Source organism: Calonectris borealis, chromosome Z (genome assembly GCF_964195595.1).
Source record: "Calonectris borealis chromosome Z, bCalBor7.hap1.2, whole genome shotgun sequence".
Taxonomy (NCBI): Eukaryota; Metazoa; Chordata; class Aves; order Procellariiformes; family Procellariidae; genus Calonectris; species Calonectris borealis.
The window spans coordinates 1,637,832-1,658,861 of NC_134352.1; the positions used below are offsets into that span (position 1 = coordinate 1,637,832).

Below are 21,030 nucleotides of genomic sequence, written 5' to 3' on the forward strand. Positions count from 1 at the left end.
AGTCCCAAATATTTTAAATTCCCAATTACCTATCAAATTCATGACTAAAGAAAATGTTAATATTGCCAACCTAAATGCATATTTTGCATTCTTTAGAAAGTATGTACATAACACTTCTCTCATCACGTCCTGTGACAGGGAATACTGGCATTTATTAGTCCATCTCATATACAACAAAGGGTTTTTTGGTGTTGCTTTATTACTACAGAAAAATCAGAAGTGCACAAACAGAAACAAATCCGGTATGTGCTGACCCTTTATTCTGCTCGAGCAGGCTGTTCTGCATCTATGTATAAAAGTAATAATCAGTCATTAATAAACACTGAACATTTGTAATGAAGGTCTGGTTCCAAGACCAACTCAGTCTGAGCATCTTCGGTGGATTAATTGCGATGAGATCATATATCTCAGCTGCAGAAAGGCTAAATGGAAGTTTCAATGTGCTGCAGGCCAGCTGCATCAACGTAACTTATTCCCTCTAGTCAAGCAACATCAATTTCAGAAGCTGCTATTATCCACACCCTTTCTTTTAGGGTTCTTTTTTTTAATATTATAAATTGCTATTACAGTAGAACTGGTGTTGGAAACGCTGCTAATTAGTACCTTCCTTTTGACGGCTAAGGTTTTGCATTACTCCTGATCTGTTGCTGAATCTGTTAGAAGAAAATCAGGTATCCTCATCCTAAAGCAGCGCTTCCTTCTCTTCCCTTGGAAGGGGAAGGGATGAACTTCCCTCAGAAGTGCCTCTCTTCCCAGACGCTCGCCTGAAATGCATTCGGCACCGGATCTCTACGAAGATGCAAGGCGGGAAGAGCAGTTGCTGCACAAACGTGCAATAAGGGCTCTCCAGAACACGTAACTCTTCCGCATCCCCCACCCCATGCAGCGCAACTGGGTAGTTCAGCTGCTCCACGAGCCTCAGGACTTTTAAAGAACAGCACAGGATTTTCTCTTTTTCTTAATTAATTAAAAGGACCATCTGATAGAATATGAAGCACACAATCCTAAATTAGGTTAGAGGATTAGTTTAGAGGATTTATCATGTGCAGTTTGCATGTATTCACAGAATGGAGAACATTAAATGGGTGTAATTTTTAAGGAGATCCATACTTAGTGTCAGAATCTGATGCCCAGTACATACTTAAACTGTCTCGTCTAATCCTTTGTAAATTCCCCTGCCAACATAACTAGATTTGTGCCACTGCTTCCACCGGCATCTTTAGTTGAGGGAATCCCAGGAGTGTTACCAGGTCATTTTATACACCGCAGCGTAATGGATTCACCAAACCACTGCAAGCCAACACGAGTCAGAGCAGAGCCAAGGACACCGTCGGTTATGCTGAGGGTGGACTTGGCCCTTCGCAGCACCGCCGTCCCGGGAAGCAGAAAGAGGACTTGATCGTTTTAAAGCTCTAGCCAGTGGTACCCACTGGAGTTGCAAACCACCCGAGTACCTGGGCCAGCCTCCTCAAGTCAGTCACTGCACAAATGAGGTGGCCACAGCGCCGCGGTGCTGAGGAGGGAGATTTTCCACACACCTTTGTCGACCATTTCTATCCAACTAACAAAGACATGGGAAATGCTAGTACAGATTCTGTAAATACAGGTATGCTACCTTCTGTTTTGAATTGTACAAGATGTAATTAATTTATACAACGTAATCTTAATTTTTACAAGACAAGGATACATAAAACAAAAATGGATAGAAGGAACTTGCTTTTCTGTATGTTTTTGTTTAATGACAGATATTTATAATATCAGTTTTATTAAAGGGTATTAAAACAAGGCACAAGCCTTTCCGAAGGAAAAACTGTTTGTTGTAGTATTTCAACTTGGTTTAACTTCAGGGTCACTACCTCTGGAAACCAAAGTGAACTATGGCGTGAGATGGGTAGCAAAGATTTCCAGGACAGAAAATAAAAAGTTTAACTTAGTGCAAATGATATAGCACGCTTCTGAGGTGGTCACAGGCATCCAGATCTGTCAGACAACTAAAAGGCATTGGTATTTGAAAAACTTCACCTAAAAAATGCACTGAATCAAAGCATCTGACTTCCAGGTTCTGGTAGAGGACAGTATTAACAACATGGGAGAGACTAACATGTAGGGCTCATGTAGGGCTGTGAAATTTGTACTTCTTTAGTTGCTGGAAAAGAAGTTAGCCCAATACCAAGGGTTGACAGTCAAGATTCAACCAATGTGACTTGTTTGGAAGCTAAGTGTTAAAAAGATTTAAGTAAAGAGCTGATACGCCTCTACCATAGTTTCCAGAGTTGCTAATAAAGCCTTCATCTCTTCTCCAGGGAAAAAAAACATGTTTGCAGATATTTCTTGAAGAAACTGTGGTAGCTTTTGAAAAGTTTCTAGCTCTCCAAAATATGTATCTACTAACCAATCTGCAGAAAATGTATTTTTCATCTTACAGTTATCATGAGCCATTACTGGAAGTACATTTGAACAAGCTACCTCTCTGAGAGTTAAAGTAAAGGGTGAAGACAGATTATAAACTGAACAAAAATTCAGCAGCATCTTATTATATAAAATCAACCACAGTTCTCTCTGCTGACTGCAAAAATCTTGTTCTGTGCGTTCAGAGAAGCTTTCAATGTCCTCTTCTGGATGAACAACATTCAAAAGTTCTTGCTTCACTGCTACGGACTCAACATAATCCAGTGGCGATTTTCCATTGGAGTCCCTCTGCTGTAGAAGGACTGGTCCTGCAGGGAAAATATAAACATTAGTAATAACAGCACACTCGATTTGGCAGCCAAACAAGATTTTGGTTTGGTTTTTGCCAGAAGCTTGGAGTCTGTTTAAAATCCTTTTCGTACTGAATGATGTTGATGTAACTGATGAGTTACACATTTGCAATACAATATAGAACATGTAGAGAGACCCTTTTTAACAGCTTCTTTACGATATTGTCTTAATTTTCTTCCCAGTTTTGCTAGGTTAAAAGCCAAGGATTATTATATAGAAACGGAAAAGAAATTCAAATGTTGCTTATCCTAAAATTTCAAGTAATGATACATGGAGTATGTAAAAACGTTATTACTGTTGTTAAATTCCATTATGTATTTTATAGACCAGGTTGTTTGCTGACACTGACTCCAAATTAAAGACACGTTACTATGATGGTCTTTATTTTACTTTTCTGAATGGTGTGGTCAACCTCGTCCTAGGCTAGGCAGCAAGGTAAACTATTGAGGCAGGAATCCTAGTCGCCCCTAACAACTGAGTTTCAGAATTTGGTCTTAACAGGTTTCTGAAATGCAGGAATTAATTACTTTTATAAATAGATTTGAAGTAAGTAAATGGGACATGTTTTACTTGTTCAGGTTATACTACATTCTTTTGGTATTTCCTGTTTATTAGTACAATGGAGCTATTAATATTTAAATAGTTTACAGATGTCTTGATAAGTTTATGAAAGGCCGCATCAGTAAGAAAAAATGAAGGCAGTTAATACACTGCAGGTGGTTTTTCAAAGATGAACACATCAGGAGTCTTCTTAGGTAAATTTGGGTTACTATGCTAAAGTAATAATGCAATTTTAACATTTTCCGAAATACATTTTAATTACAAAAGGTAATTCACCACATTACATACTAGAGGATTCAACTTTGCTGTGATTAAAGCTGTATTGTTTTACTCCATCACTGATTATGCAATATAATTAAATTTTGCAAGCTGAAGGTTTTTTAGAGAAAGAAAGTGAAAAAAGTTTTTGCAGAGATGTCTTCTAAATTATTGAGCTGAGTAAATCCACACTGAATGGGTAACAAGCTTTCTACCACAGTCTTGTCAGCTATTTGAAAGGCCAAAACCCAGAGTGTGACAAAGGCAAAGATAAGGGTACACGCAGCCTTATAGTTGCCAGAAAACCTTGATGAATGCAAGTGCAAGTAGAGCTCTTCCCCTAGGACAACAGGATCATCCACTACCTATTCTTCACAATAGCCTAGGAAAAATGCACATCTGTCAGTGCAATGCCATTTCCAATTGAGGAGCTGGGCTTACTATAATATTGGCTATTGCATCACTTAGACCGATTGAACTGAGCCCAGGTATTGGCTTGGCATGTCAGATGCATGGTTCAGTAGATATATAAAACACCTGGGAGCCACAGAACTGAGGCTCAGCAAACACAGAGGTAGAACTGCAGAGGAACGTATTGATTATGAGACGGTGCTTGCACAACAGACACAGAAGTAGCCTTTAGGGGGCAGAAGAAGACTATAAATACAGAGGGTCTTATGCCGAAAGTGAAATAAAATTTTGCTTCTCTACCTTAATTAAGTAATAGGCCATCTAAATACAGTGCATTCTTCTGCCTCATGGCTATAGGCAGAATGATTTTTATGGAAAAAATCTGGACTCTGCATACAATGCAGAGAAATTAAACTGACGCAGTAAGCCAATGGTAAGGATATCGCAAATACTCATTTTAGTACACGAATTACAAGAAAGGAGAGTTGATATGCAAGACCACTCTTTGCAGTTGTTTTTAAAAAAACATGCTAAGTTGTGTATTGATACAATATATTTCAAGACAAGATGCAAGTTCCCTGTCACTGAACAAAAAATACTGTTCAAAACATTTATAATGTATCTGCCTAAGGGGCAATGTATCTTTTTTTAGAAACGAAGGCATCCCTCCCACTATTATCCCTAAACAGCAGTTATCACAATTACAATATAGATTCCTTTCTTAAACTAATTACCAAGCTAATTGTGTTCTTCAAAGACCATCACATTAATTTTCATAAATGCTGAACAAATTTATGTTGAAATCCATGATTATATAGAGATTTACTGATCTATTTTTGCATCGTCGTAAAAATAGATCAAAACAAAAAGAAAATCCTTAGCTTTGCTTGGCGACTAGGTAATCTTTATCTTCATTAATGAGTTTGGAGAATATAGTTACAATGCATATGGTGTAAAATGCAGAATAAAAACATTACCATATTGGAAAAAAATGTGAAAATCCTGCTTAATTTCATATTCAGCTGATCAAGATAAGTGTGAAAACAGTATTATTTTCACTGTGACCAGAACAACTTGGCTTAAAAATGTTTTAAAATAAGTATTTCGTAATAACATTGTATTACAAGCAACTATTAAGAAAAACACCACGAACTTCACATGGACGCGGAACAGTGGATAATCTCCCTACACCAGTTTAGCATAAATGCACTCACCCCCATGCTGAAGTAGCAGCTTGCCAATTTCTACATGTCCATTTGACAGTGCATCATGCAAAGGAGTCACCCCGTCCACTTGACTGAGCAGGTCTACCTCTGGACAACGCTGCAAAATTTCACGGACACACACTGTGCTGCCATGGTTACAGGCTTCATGCAAAGGCGTCCAGCCAGCATAGTCTGAATTATAAATCAAGGGAAGTTTTAAAACAGCAGAAGTAGTACTAAAATGTTAATAATGTAATTCATTAGACAGCAAAACACTTTACTTCTTAGTATTCATCATGGCTACAGTGGCAGCTTGTGATTGCAAAGCAAGAAATTCTACTTAAAAACATCTGAAAAAAATCAAATAGCGTTTTTAAAAATCAATAGAAAATGTGATGTTAAAACACACTTTAGCTATAAATTAACCTTCCCTCAATTTTTGGTATAAAGTCCTCATTTTGTGTTGTTTAAAACAGCAAAGACAGTTTTAATAGTATAAATACAAACTTTATTACCAAACAGATATTAATACAGTTCTTTATCTGGCTTAATGTCTTAGTTTGGTAGAGAAAATTAATAACTTACCTTTAACATTAATGTCTGTTCCAGGGGAAGAGAGAAGCTGTATCAATCTCTCCACTTTGTTACTTATGCAAGCTTTATGCAGGGCTGTCTCTCCTACCATAAAAAATTAATAGATTACACTAGACTAGGCAAGATAGCAACTAAAGAAAATAATCAAAGTGCCTGGAACGAGGAGACCTGGCTATATGCCAGAAAATTCAATAATGAGTAAGATTTTCTTTTATCCTGTTTAACAATCTTTTAAGAAAATTCAAAAAAAACCCACAGAGCTTCTGTTCCACCAGAGATCCAGCAATGAAATTGTATTGCAAACGGTTTAACACAGGAATTATCTCCCCCCAGTTCAAGGTTTAAAGCTTCAATCACACTATAAAAGCACCAAGTGATCACAGAACACCAAAAATACTGGGTTTTGAAGCAATAAAACTTTAGAGTGCAGTTGCCCTCCCTTAAATTTATTCATGAACCTACGTTAAAATGTATGGTTCTTTTTACACAGCATTTATAGCTTAATTCAAATGAATGTTTCTGGCTAAGCACGAGTGCCTCTACACACTCAAGTACAATTCAGAACTTCAAATCCGTTAACAGATGGTTTGCTGTTTCTCAATAGGCTGTCTGACTTGGCTACAGTAGCAAGGGAGGGGGGAAAGAGAGAGAAATAAATGAAGGGGTCCGAATAATAATAATAAAAAAAAGAAAATCCCCTGGAAAAAAAATACCAAGCCTTAGTACCATGTAAAGCTGAAGTGTGAAAAATTGAACAGCAAGCAACTGAGAACTGCTGCTTATATGTAAAGACACCATTAGTTTCTGCATGATAAAAACTTCAGACCCATTCTAAACGCTGTTTTGCTTTCACTAAATGATTAGGTTTGAACAAGAGCCAGAGGAAAATCTTGATGCCAGGTGAAAGATGATGCAACAAACATCTTAGAAATGAAAAATATCTCAGGCTAAATCTCTCAGCCTTTGCGATAAGATTTACATGCTATATTTTGTTATATTAATACCTTCACTATATAAATCTGTCAGCTCCATACTCATTCTTTCAACAGAAGATACTACTTACAATTTTGGCAGGGGAAGAATAGAAAAAAAACAAGTTTGATTTTTTTTTTCCGTTGCCCTAGTCCTTTAGCTCACTTTTCTTTGTAGAAGTCAGCATGTAATAATTCACATCAATTTTACTTGCAAAAGCAATACAGAGAAAGGGAACCAATTTTAAAAATGCATGGTCTGGCTCTATTACTAAAGCTCTCTTAAATCCCAAAAGAGGGTGAGGGTTTTTTTGTCCTTCAGTGTTTGTGATACAATTCTGGTTTTAATTTTTTGAACAATCCCAGCTTGCTTTTTGCCAGTTTTTCCAAGCCTTCTCTTGAGTGCCATGATTAATATAGTTGTGTTTTAAGTGATATAGGTAAATTTCTGATAATGAAGATGACAAAAAGTAGTTCCAGCAAGTAATTCTGTTCAGGTAAAGGCGCATGTAGAGTACGATTTATTAAATTTGTGTAATAAGTAGGAACTGAATGAATTACTGCAGTGCTGTTTTATTCCTTAGGTACTTGGGTTCCAGTATAGCTAAGACAAAAGCCAAATGCCTTTCATAGTCTGGGCTGAATGCCTGGAAGAAAACAGTCCATATGCTTAACACAGCTATGTAACATAGCATACTCCTCAGTCTTTGTTCACAAAATGTCTAGGACTGAAAGAGATGAAGACTGAATTATACTTTCAAATCAGAAGACGTTGATCCTACCAAGCACAGGTTGAGGTGGATTAGCAAAGTAAGGCGGGCAAGACTGGAATGAGCTCACACAAGCTGTATGCTGTATTTAATATCTGGGAGGGGGAGGGGAATGAAGAAGGCAGCTTTATTCCACCATATATATATACAATTCCTCCTTTTAAATAGACATCGGAAAAAAGAAACACGAACCACAAGAAAATAATTCTTGGGCATAAGCCATCATTTTAGTTCAGAATTCATCAGGACAAGATTTTTAAACCTGAAACTGTCGATTCTAACCATATAAAGTTCTTAACATAAATTAGATATATGAATACCTTTAGTGTTTCTCCTGTAAAAATGCACCTCTTCAGCCAAAAGGCAGCAATTCTCTTTGGTGTATGAAGCCTCATCTTCCGCTTTTGCTCTAAGCTTCTTTGCCAATGGAGGGCACTTACTAAAGATTAAGTCACTAAAAGAGAGCAAAGGGGACGTGTCTAAAATCACTATTTTCTATTTTAAGATAATGTATATGTTTTAAATGTGTATATAGAGCATACTTAGATCTATCCATTTCAGAGTTATTTCTGAAATGTCTTCATTACATAATTTCTATGTCATTTAATTATAACTGTATTTAAAACAGTCATAAAATTAAATTACCCACAATTAAACTTTCTTTAAAGGTAATTCTACGAACAGTTCAACTTCTCTATGTACACTTTAAATTTAATATTGGGAAAATACAACTACATCAGTTTGCATATACACTGAGATGGAGGATGGGGAGAAAGGGGGAACCCCAGCCCAGAGGTGTTACAGGTTTATCATGGAGCTTTCTGCCAGTTGCAGTAATTTATAGACAACAAAACAGGTCATATAAAGTTCAAGAAATGTGTCAGGTCAGAAGCTGTCCCCCAAAGCAGAATAAAACTGGTGATGTTATAGGTATTACTTACGGTAGATCAGGCAGCACTTTGACTTGGTTCTGCTTATCAACATTTAGCATCTGTAATGCCCTTTGAGACTCAGGGCACGGCCATTGCCCTATTTTCTTTTTCTTTGCTTTATGTATCTTTCTTGTCTGATGCATCCCTACCTCTCGCAAAGCAAGTGAATAGGAACAGACCTGTTGCAAAAGTAACATTTTCAATGACTTTGTATAGAGCAAATTAAAATGCAGTCATTTTCTGTTGTTGCACTTCATGGAAAGCTGTAATCCACCACACACAGCTTGCTGTATTTAAGTTTTTAAAAATATCATCCCTAAATGGTTGCATACATAGATTGTTTAAAGTTGTCTTCTGCAATCTTTTTTATATTCTTGTAATTCATGCTTTTATGCTGGCCTCACAGCTGAGTGGGTTGTGTCTGAGCCAGAAAGTGGGAAATTCTTGACCTTCCTGCTCCCAACCCAGGGAGCAAAACTCAGGAAGCAATTTGGTAAAGAAATACTCATTCCCCTTCTTCATCTCTTCCGAGGTGAGGGTTGGATTAAGCCTTTGAGCATTGCAAAGGCAATAAGCTACTTATGTCTTAGGTGCTTTCTCATTATTAGGATAGCTTTGGACGTTGTAGATATTTCAGCTTCTTTCCAGTAGTACAGCGCTTCCAACCCACCTATATCGCTCATTTTAAAAAGTCACGTAAGTTTCTGCAGTTTGGCAAAAGCATAGGAAGAAGTCCAGTGAGGGGACTCATTCAATGATTACACAACGAAGAAAGATATTAAAGAAGGCTTTGAGTATCTAGCAGATCACTGTAGATTCTGCAGGCAACTTGCAGTGGGTGAGGGACACCTTACTTGCACCTTCACTGCACATTTACCACCAGAGAGTAGGAGGGCACTACTTGAACCCACAGAAAAGCCTAGCTGATAAGACACTGTATGGAAAAAATTGGATGATAGTTAGTATTTATTGTATGGAGCGAGAAAGGAGGCACAGTAATGCTAAGGAAAGCCACAAAAAGCATATGAACTTGTTTCAAGCACTACAAAAATTTACATTTAAGTAGCTGCAGAGAGTGATCAGTAGTCATGGCAATACTAAAAATAGCAATTGGTGCTGCATATGTGTTGGCAACATACGTTAAATATTAGATATATAGTTGTTTTATTTCGAAAATTCTGACAGTCTTTTGTTCGAGCTCTGTTTAAACACCATGTATTAATAAACAATGATCTCTGTTCACAATAAACTCCTGTAAAATTCAGGAAAACTTATGTATGGAAAATGTATAAATGTAAATTTGTTCTCCTTTGACTCTACCTGTAGAATTTTAGGACGTACAGAAGCAGTTATGGGCTCCATATTCTGTTTAGTCGTTAGTATTAAGATTACTTAAACAAGGCTCTAAGTTAGGGCATGTCATTACTGTGTGATCTCCCTGATTTGCCTGCATCCTGCCTGTAGGCATGGTTTTGAGAATTTCTTTCACAACTTTCATCATGTATTTCCTCACCAACTATCACAAATTGTGATCTGAAGGCAGGAAAAGGTTTGCAAGTAGGAGGAAGTTTTTAAGAGGAGAAATTAATAGGAATACACTGTGGTTCAAAATCATAAAATCTTATATGTGACAAATGCTTGGACCCAGTAGAATAATAGACTGTCACGTCTTCAAAAAACTTGAAGGAAAACCACAACGTATTTGGCATTTTCCTTGATTACAAATGTAACATTGCAATGAAGTATTTACATCAGAGATTATTTTAAAAAGCTTTCATTGTGACTTTTCATGTTAACTGCATGTAAACAAATTAATCAGGTGTTACAAATTCTCTGGCAAGAAAAATCTTACCATTGTTTTGAACCCAGATCTCGGGCAAAGAGAAATTTAAATGCAGAGTCTATCTACAGGTGGAAGACAACGCATGCAATGAGCAGGATCTTAGACCACAAAAGAAAGATATTTTCCAAGACGTTCATTAAACCAATTACTTGTAAAATACTTAAGTATGATAGGTTATTAAGGAGTAGAAGAGTTACTTACTATTTTCTGAAGAGAAAGAGGTTCTGTAGAAATAGTTATATTCCTTTGTAAACACATTTTTTTAAAAACTGCTTCTGCAACAAACATTTGAAGCCAGAGGGATGGTATGGAACAAATGAACATTTTTAATTCATGTATCGAAAAGTCTGGATAAAAGAAAGGGGAAAAAAAAAAGAGCCTTAAAATGAGAATATACAAACCTTACATCATAAGTTATCTAGAAGATAGCTCTTCCAGACTTTTTTTCTTTTGCTGTTGCAGATTCAGAAGCTATTCTCCATGAGACTTACTAAAAATACTCGTATTAAAAAAGATTTTATCCATCATCTGATAATAAGACCAGCTTCTAAGAGAATGGTCAACAGATTTTAAAAGGCAAAGCACCATTTTTTATGTGAAACTTTTTAAAGAAATGCTCTAAATACAATCTTGTAAAAGTTACACCTTGATTCTGAGAATGAAATTATTTATTTGGGAAGTTATGCAAGTGATCATCTTTCAAATCTATAAGTGACACAATACAAACATAATTCAGATAAAATGTGTAACACAGGAACAAAGAAATCTGCAAGTAATGCAGGATGACCTATAAATTCTACATTAGAAGTGACTGTAAGCAATTTCAAGCCCATTCAGATGTACCAAATAGTTCATAGTGTTTAAAAAAAAAACAAAACAGGCAGTGGCAGAATATATATCTATATCTGTATCTATCTCAATACGTATCAGGCATATGTCTGACCTATCGCTCTTCTTTTTGGAAAAGGAGACAGAATGACTGATTTTTCTTAGGGTCATACTTGCATTATGATTTCAGCAAAATAATTTTGTCAAAATAGCAACTGAAACAGGTGAAAAGCAAGGTCTGCCATGAGGAAGAAGGTCTGTGCTGTATTGAGGGAATATTCCGTTCTGCTAAGAAGTCCTCATACATTAACTGATTTGTAGACTCAATCAAAACAGAAACACAAGTTTTGAGAGTACAGATGTTTTCTACTCTAAGAGTGACAGAATTTAGGAGAACTCTGCAATAGTTCTTTGGGCTTTAAGTGCTATGGACTGAACTGAGCAGCAGTGATCACCACTAGGTCAAAGAATCTTTACTCTTTATAACCAGATTGTGAATGTTGTTCTTGTGAATGCTCTCAGTGAAGGAGAGCATAGAAAGTGTAATTTTCCCTTTGTGTATAGGAAAGTAAGAAAGTCTTACAGAAATATATATCCAAGATTCTCTCTATTATATAAAAGCTAGAAAATACGTTGGAGCGATGGCAATAGTAGTAGATACTAAAAGCTCCATTGATTTAAATACTACAAAGTTCCAACTGATTTGGCCTTCTAAGATCTAAGGCAGGCTGTAACAGCTCTGATAATTTGCTTTCTGTAAACTGGAGTGGAACTATTTGTCTAGAGACTAAGATTTTAGTTTAATTTTTTCAGGATAGTTCTTCTCAAGTGTCCGGGCAGGAAAAGGCAGTAACACTTTAAATGAAACCTATGTACACCTACCTCTAGAGGAAATGATGACCGATACCAGGACATCCATTCAGGTGGAACACCTAAGTTACAGTTTTCCCACTATTTCCTAATTGGGGGGTTGGGGCTGGGTAGGAGCTTTGGTGGGAATTAAGTTTGAAAATGAAATTAAAAACATTCAGTAGTTTTCCTGAGGTTATTTTTTTTGTCTTTTGAGTTCCCTACCCCCTAGTTGCTAAAAGGACAAATACCTCAACCGACATTCCATGTTAAAATGATAATGGTTCATTTGAGTCATGACATTTCTCCTTATCTAGTATATTTAATGAAGAGGAACAATAGTGATTCATGGGACTAGTTGGAATTGCCTCCCCTCCCCCAAATAAAGTCCATTAAGTCTGAGGATTTGGAATGAAACACTGCAATGTTTCATTTGAAGTCTGCATGTGTCAAAGCGTTCAGCATATCTTTTGGACTTACGGCTGAAGTGTCTTTAGCAAACAAGATCAAGTTTGTGGAGTGAAAAATTTCACCTGAGAATTGGCCTGAGCTAAGGTGTCTCCAATTGCCTCTCTGAACTTATGGCTTACTATGATATGCTTAAAGCTCTTCCTAAACTGACAAGAGAGCTCCAAAGATTTTTTTTCTTCTTCACACTGTGTAGTCTTCCTTTCGCATTAACACCTATTGAGATTTATTTAGAGGGATTTTAATAAGAAAGCCTGTCCTATTTGGTCTTTGCTTGGGACAGACAGACAGACAGACACATACACACAATAAAACAGTTTCCTGCATACTACACATCGCACCATAAGACTGCACAGCTGCAACAGAAGGTAAAATATAACTTGAAAGTAAACTGAGAATTTTAGTTAGGATTTTAGTCTATCTGTTTAAAAGACTTTGAGAGGCCTTTCAAACACTCACCATCACATGAAATGGCAAGGTACTGTGCCAAATCATCAGCTATTTGATGAAACACATTTCTGTCCATAAGCAAACTTGAGATGATCCAATATTCCACTACAGTTCCAAGAATTGCGTTTAATAGACCAGCTATTTCACATCTGAAAGCCTAAATGGAAGAAAAAAAAAAAAAAAAGAGTATCTACAGACCTGTACTGTATAACAAAGTCACATTGATAACGTACCAGCAGAGAACTTCTTTAGACAAAAGCCCACTCTGTTGCCACATCACTTCTTCGCTGGCTTTTCCTTTTTTGCTCAAAGGCTAACTGTTGCAGCCAGGTCAACAAAATTAATATGCCATTGATGCCACATCAATTAAGATTTGACATTGAAGAAATACAAGTTATTTGAAAACATCCTGTTTAAAACAACATGCAAAATGGGATCAAAGCTTACAAGTACACAGTGTGATTTCTTTTTAAATTAGGTTTTGTTTTACTGTAAGATTTCAAGTACTGCACTTATGCTAGTTAACCTTGTGTTTAATTTGACAATTACAGGGATCTTATTCTCCCTGCTCTATTAGGATTCTCTTTTCCTGAAGATTTCATCATGACATTAAAGCTCCTTTTGTGACTAACCATGTATGTCTGTGCCAAAAGGGAAAAGGATGCAAGGTGTTAGTTTCCTGCACAGAAAAAACTTTGGCAGCCAATTCATGGGATCAGGAAACTTTCTTCTGCTACCAAAAATTCCAGAGACTAGCAGCTGCAAATGTAGAAAGAACGTATTATGGGTATTAGCCTTACCTTTTCCTCCCCTGAACCTGCACAACGTAGTCATATGTAGAAAAAAAAAGTCACAGCGTATTTTCTTCAGGAGGCATCAAGATAATATACAGCACTTTAACATGCTACCCAGAAAGTACCATGAGACAGATGAACATATTTGTTCACCCACGAGCACTTCACTTCATCAGTATTGCTTGGGTAAAGCACTGCTTCTAGTTTCTGAGCTAGTCTGTGCAACGGAAAGTCAGATCTGTCTACTCAACACCTTTTTGTGCCATTTAGAAATATTTTATACAATGATTCTGAACTAAGTTATTCCTCTGACCACATGTACAACCACAGAAAACTCAGTATTTGTATGTCAGTTTTGAAAGTGCAAATTGGAAGAACATATGCACCACTGTAGGAACACATTTGCCCAAAAGTCATTTGCCCAAAGACACCTACCTAAGGTTCTACCAGAGAATCACTACTGTTACACTACAGCACCAGCCAATATATTGCATTTTAGTAAAAGAGAATGAGTACTTCATAATGGACAATTTTGGATAAGAGGGAAATTGAACTCAATATGTACTTACTTATTTGTCAGCTTGCTTGAGATTTTTAAATTTAAAGAATTACTTAAAGGAAACAAAACTTTTCTGTCTTTTGTTGTGCTCTCACACTACAGTCAATGGTTTGTCTGATACTTCTTTGAGAACAAAATATGTTCAAGGTTGGTTTAAAATAATTTAATAGGATTCCCTCAGGAGCTGGAAAGCACAGAAGACTGAAACAGTTTGAGCTTCATCAATAAATCAAACAGACATATATGAGAGCAACAGAGACTGTGACACAGATGAGATTTATTATAAAAAGATTACAAAGTAATTTGTCGAAAACCTACATAAATACTGTCCCTACAGTTAACAGACTTACTTGTCATTCAAAAGAAAAGAAATAAACACAACTACAAATAAACATTGTGTGGGGAGACAGTATAATCTCCCATCACTGAAGGCTTTTAAGAACTAGCCAGGGAAAATCTGTTAGGAATGTGATCTCTGAGATCGCTTCCAGCCCTACTTCCTCTTACTCTGTTAAGCTCTACTTTATTTGGTTTGCCCCTTGCTTTAGTGTATCATAATATTTTATTGTAGATGAACTGTGAGATCTCATAATAAAAAAAACCCGAGAACATTGATATGGCATGTGAACAACATGAAAATAATTTTTTCAACTAAAATTTAAGTATTTTAAAAGCTACATTACTCCCTATCTTCTGAGGATTCAGGAATAGAAACTGAAGAACTAATTTAAAACATCTGAAATGCATTTAAATTTCCCTTAAGTATGCATACCTCTTTTATCATCGGATCCCAAAGCAAAATACTGGGTGAATAATTTAATTCCATCAATAGTTCTTTGCAGGAAATAAATTACACAAATGCAACAAATAAGCACAATTTTAGAGGTAAGTGACAGGATCAAGGACATGTATGAGGTAGATACGGATGTAAAGCACAAGTATGTACATTCCTTTTCTTGTTTCTAAATCACAAGGCTGTATTACTTCATCTATGAAATATTTTCAAGGAAAAGGTGGGGAGCGAAAGCTTACTTTGAGGCAGCAGACTGAAATAATGACTGTTAATACTGCAAGTATTAATAACGGTTTGCAGTCAGATATATAGCTGCATATTAAATGTGGCTGATACACTAGTTGCAACTACGTTTGTTCAGCTACGTATCTCTGCACACTGACAAAGACAAACCAGATACTGGCAACTGGTGTAGGCTTGGTTGACATTTTGGTAAAACAATGATAGTACAAACCACGAGCTTCTCTTTAATATTTTGAAATAAATGGTTCAATGCTACAAATGAAGGGGAAATGCTCTAATTTACTGAAAGTTGTCACCTGTTCTAAAAATATTCAAATATTAACATCTTAAAAATATTTTCATTTTCAACCACAAAACAATACAAACATAGTAATGAAAACACATGCAATATGAAAAAGAAAAAAGAAGCAAGCATTTCCATTAAACATGGGAATTGCTACCATGTATGACAAAACATCATTGTGCACCTAAATAGCTTCTGCTGTCAAACTCAAGAGGCTAAATCTTAAAAAGAAAAGTCTCTTCTACTGCTTTACAACTCTACCGCTGGTTTAAAGCTGCAGTTTTTCTGAAGTTTAGATGATATTTTTAATTACCAAACTAAAGAGAAAAGTATCAACAAATTAAAAAAAAGTTTCAGCAACAGTATTTTTAGAATGTAAGAATAAAGTCTTACAAAGCTAAGTGATCTCTGTATATAAATCAGAGCCACCTGATTTTTTTGTAGATATAGAAAAGCAATATTCAGAACATTGTATGGAAACTCTTATTCCTGGATATGAAATAACAAGTTACCCATGTAAATGACATGAATTGCTATCTTATTAACAAATGCAATTTTGGATTAAATAAAAACATATTTAAATGAAAGGGTTTTGTTTACACTGTCACATAATGGTGTGACTACTGGTCACTGGAACACGAGCCTTCAATTAACAAAAATTGAGAATACTCAGAAACCACTGATTTTGGTTCTATCATTTAGTACTTCAATCTTTAATCAAACTGGAATGTATTTTTGAAATTCCTAAAAATAATGTACTACTACAAAACGTAGTATTTCAAATCGTGCTGAAAAGATTCTTAACAGAACTGAAATATTATTCTTCCTTATAAACCCGAGTGTACCAGGTCTGCCAGGCATGGAGTTAATTTTCTTCATAGCAGCCTGTGCTGCGTTTTGAATTTGTGCCTTGAACAGTGTTGCTAACATGGGGATGTTTTGGCTATTGCTGAGCAGTGCTTGCACAGCGCCAAGGCCTTTCCTTTTTCCCACTCTGCCCCCCAGCAAGTGGGCTGGGGGTGTGCAAGGAGCTGGGAGGGGGCACAGCGGGGACAGCTGACCCAAAATGACCAAAGGGACATTCCATGCCATATAAACATTGTGCTCAGCAATAAAAGCTGGGGAGAGGAGGAGGAAGGGGGGACGTTCAGGGTTATGGCGACTGCCTTGCCAAGTAACCACTATGCGTGATGAAGCCCTGCTTTCCGGGAAGCGGCTGGACATCTCCCTGCTGATGGGAAGCAGCGAGCGAGTTCCTTATTTTGCTTTGCTCATGCGCACAGCTTTGCTTTACTTACTAAACTGTCTTTATCTTGACCCATGAGTTTTCTAGTCTTTGCCCTTCTGATTCTCTCCCTCATCCCGCTGCGGGTTGGGTGAGCGAGCGGCTGGGTGGGGACTTACCTGCCAGCTGGGGTCAACCCACTACACCATGCACAGCAAATTAAGTAAGATTCAGTAAACCTTTTTTCAAAACTCTCTTCCTTGTTCTTATTGTTGAGAATCAAAGCTATCTCACGGAGAAAAGCACTGAAGTGGGAAGAGGCTGTTGACTCTGTTAGCATACAAAGGTCACATCAGTACAACTGATGTCTGCCAGCTTAGGAAATGCAATTCCTACATTGCTGTTCCGTTTAATGCTTTGCCAAGTCAAGTGCTACAGTGACAGAAGTTTCACAGTGTGTTTTAGTATACATAAAAGTTCTTACAGGAAAGCTTTTAAGTCATAGGAAAATTCGTTTCAACTTTTTTACTTTGAATTACAGAGTTATTTTAGAGTTGTTTTTTAGAGTTCTTTTTCATGTGCTGTAGATGTTTTTATGGTTATGCAGTACTCCAAAAGTGCCAAAAACATACTTGCAAGAAAGCTATTGGAAGTGACAGATAGACCAGAAAGACATTTAGTTCTACAAATTTACACCACACAAATCTATACCAGGTAATGATACTTGAAACATGGAAGAAAACGAATTAAAAATACGCAAGATGACGCAACTGAAAAATAGAATTAATGCCTTTTTCACTCCTTTGTCAAGCTAAGTAACACAACTTTTTTTAAAAAAAACACCAGTGGTATCAGGGATGAAAAGCATTTCTGATACCATCTGTGACATTGTGAAAAGCCATGCAATAGTCAATGCTACTCAAAGTGTTATAAGCAATATACACATTCCTTTGTAAATTCTAAAACTGAATTAACAGTTTTGATTCAAGGAACCTTGACCAGGAGTTTCTGCATCAACCTTATTTAAATAATATAATAAATAATAGATGTTATTTATATTAAAATTATATTCAATATTGATTTGAACATCTCAAGTGATGGAAAAACTTCTATGTTCTTTGGCAGTGCATTTTTAACTACAAGGATAGTGTATCAGTTTTATCAGGTTGTCCCAGCAGATTAACAGAATGAGTGAGGGCATCCAATTTCCTGTCACTAATTTTATTCTGGTACTTTTAAGATAAAGTAAATTCCATGTAACACAAGAAAGCAAATGCACTCACAAATGTAAGTTAAGTCTTTATAGCCCTACTTCCTTTCTTTTTTTCTGATATAGGTTGTAATAGGCCTGAAAAGTGAAATACCTTCAGAGTATATAAGCCAAGGAAACCAGTAACTCCGAATTTCAGCATGGATTTTCTCTCTTAGAATACTGTAACTGTTTCTGGATTGCTCTTTTTACACACACACATACAAACACGTTTACACACACAAAAACCATAATTTTGCAACAAATCAGCACTAGAAGAGAGGAAACATATATAGATATTTTCCCTCCACTCTAGTGCTGATTTGTTGCAATCTCTCTGAATCACAAAAAAAGATAATCTGAATCTAAAAAGCTAAAAAAAAAGTAATTGCCCACTTTTACCACTTAGAAAAGAATGTGTTAGATATGCCCAAAAAAAGAATTTAATTAAATTATTCATCTGTTTTTATTTACAGATCTTTTCACCGGAGAATTGCACAGAAGTTCAATATATCACAATTGGCATGTTTGTTTCTTCCCACGAGCTAACATGCTCGCGCGTAAGCTGGGAAACATGGTCATCCCTTTACACTGTGCTATAAAACACTTGATTTCTGTGCCCATGCAGATAGTAAGAATACCCAAAATCATTCCCTTCATTTAGGTTTCTGAATGGCCTTATGTGTTTCTTGCCAATGTGTTGCCTCTTAAGCAAACAGCTTTTAAAAAACAAAACTGGTAACAATGACTCACACCCTTAAACTGAAGACAGGAAGGAAAATTTTGCACCCAATATGCTATATTTAATGAAATGGAAATACTGTGGGTTTATTTATGCATCTCTAAAATAATAAAAAAAGAAGGAGAAAAGAAAACACAGTTCTGCCTGCATAGCTGGGGAAGATCTGCTCCTTTGGCTTTCTGAATGACCTTTTCAACTATGTCATGGAATTTTAAATGGAGTCTCTGAATATATGGAAAAATCAGTATATCAAGTTTTAGTATAACAAAATTGAGAGTGCAGAAAGGGATAATAACAAGTTTTAAATGTAAAATTATGGTATTCTGTTTCAGAGTTTATTTTTGGCAAAAAAAATGCAAAGGGAAAGAAAATGCAATATATAAATATGAAGTTAAAGAATAAGGCTGTGAGAAAGAATATACAACACTACAGATATTATGAGGCAACAAGCTGCTTTTTAAGGCTAGAATTCATATCTGCAGGGATATTGTACGTAACAGTGCATAAGATCAAAGTGGGAAAGCAATAGGTACCTGGGTTTTGTGCTGAAAGTACAATTCTTAAATATATGTCTATAAAGAAAATAGACTCTAAACAAGATGTAGGTCTCTGTTTTATGTTATGTTTTATTCTTTCTTTCAAGTTTATTTTTCTTACATGTACTACACTCTATCTGACACAAGTGATTATTCTGCTTATGCAAAGAACGGTTTATGAAAAAGGTATGGCTTACAGTGCTGGAACTTGTCAAAAGAAGGCACAGTAGAAAAAAGAAAATGGTGCCTACACTTACACTGCAGATCCAACACCAGGAACCATATGAAAGCAGTCTCATTTTCCAAAGAAACAGAATGGCCACTGACACCAACTGAATGCAAGCCTGCTTGGTGCTCAGTACCTTTGAAAAGGTAGGTTGTTTAAATATAAATATGGGTATAGAAGCCTAATTTTAGGCACTTTTTTAATATCTTGACCAAGGATAAAAGGCAGCACTGTTTCAGAATGTCTTGCTTTGATAGCCCTCAAAAAAGGTAGGAGGTCTGGCTAGGTAAGATGAGTGAAGCTCTCATTATGTTTAATCTTTCTGCTTTCTTAACATAATGAAGAACTACTAGGTATTATATTGAAAGTGCTTTTTTCTCTGGAATACTTGATTTTCTATTGTTGTTCTGTTATTGTATTGAAAAAGTGAATGAAGTACCTATTTATTCTGTGCTTTCACAATAATTTAAAAGCGAACGCAGAGACAGCAGTAAGTTTGTATTTTATGTGAGAATCTAGAAGTCAAAGATGTTTCACAAGGCCTCTAGCTTCTGAAAAGAAAGAGGTGGTATAGAGGACACTCAGTATCTTTCAGGTCAATGTCCTGCTGGCCAGCAGGTCACAGAACAGCAATTAAGTTGCCTTCAATACCATTTTTATGAAAAGACCTAGGGATGATACCGAATGAAACTAAAGGACTTGGGAAGAAAACTGGGGCATTTATTACAATAAAATAATGCATATCTGTAGAAAACAGCAAAAAACTATTAGTTTTGTTCGCCTTCTCCTTCCAACATTTCCTGAGTACAATCACTGTAAAATAAGATAATCACCTCTTTCGTTACACCTTATTGTTTGACAGGATGTGTTAAGCTGGTGTCCCTAATGACTACAGTAATACCTGCTGGTAAGGGCATGTGAACATCTGAATGTAGCCAACAAGCTACTCATGACTCGTTTCTTCTCTACAGATCAATATGAGAATCTTATGGATCAATTCACTTCCTTTAGTGGAGCAAAAACCAGCATGCTTCACAACAAAAGGCAGCTATAACAAGCAGCTGTGATACTTACATATAATTCCTCACAAAGGGATGAACAAAGGAACGCCTTTAAAAAAAAAAAGTCGGTCTTCATTATTTTAAAGTATAAAACTCATACTCACATCATTTTTTCTGTTCAATTCTCTATGGGAAAGTATGACCCAATCCGCTAGAATATTTATGTGTTTGGTAAAAAGCACTGAGGTTTCGCTTCCCAGCCAAAAGGTCTTCAGAAGAACTGTCTGTGGCATGACTTGCTGATGCTGTGAATTGGTCCCTTCAACCAAACTGTAAAAAAAGAAAGTGAAAAAACCTAAATCTTTATGCCACTTTGATTACTATAGTTACCAGACAGAAACGTTGTCTTCTGTCAAAACACACACAGGTTTGGCAATTTTTAAGGATGGAAAGATCAGACACAATTTCTGATGAATAAT

At 36.3% G+C, this 21,030-nt stretch overlaps 1 protein-coding gene across 3 annotated transcripts in view; it reads right to left on the reverse strand.

Annotated features, from left to right (window-relative positions):
• Window positions 1–243: 243 nt before the first annotated feature.
• The window catches only part of SLF1 (SMC5/6 complex localization factor 1), a 40,185-nt gene continuing 19,398 nt past the window's right edge, over window positions 244–21,030 (reverse strand). For all 3 annotated transcript variants that reach the window (XM_075136548.1, XM_075136547.1, XM_075136549.1), the window contains 8 exons: window positions 20,716–20,881; window positions 12,910–13,057; window positions 10,507–10,652; window positions 8,472–8,641; window positions 7,851–7,984; window positions 5,781–5,873; window positions 5,205–5,387; window positions 244–2,717 (listed from right to left, as the gene is read on the reverse strand). In XM_075136548.1, the coding sequence (XP_074992649.1) occupies window positions 2,233–2,717; window positions 5,205–5,387; window positions 5,781–5,873; window positions 7,851–7,984; window positions 8,472–8,641; window positions 10,507–10,652; window positions 12,910–13,057; window positions 20,716–20,881 (1,525 nt within the window). In that variant the 3' untranslated portion in view covers window positions 244–2,232. The remainder of the gene's footprint in view (window positions 2,718–5,204; window positions 5,388–5,780; window positions 5,874–7,850; window positions 7,985–8,471; window positions 8,642–10,506; window positions 10,653–12,909; window positions 13,058–20,715; window positions 20,882–21,030) is intronic.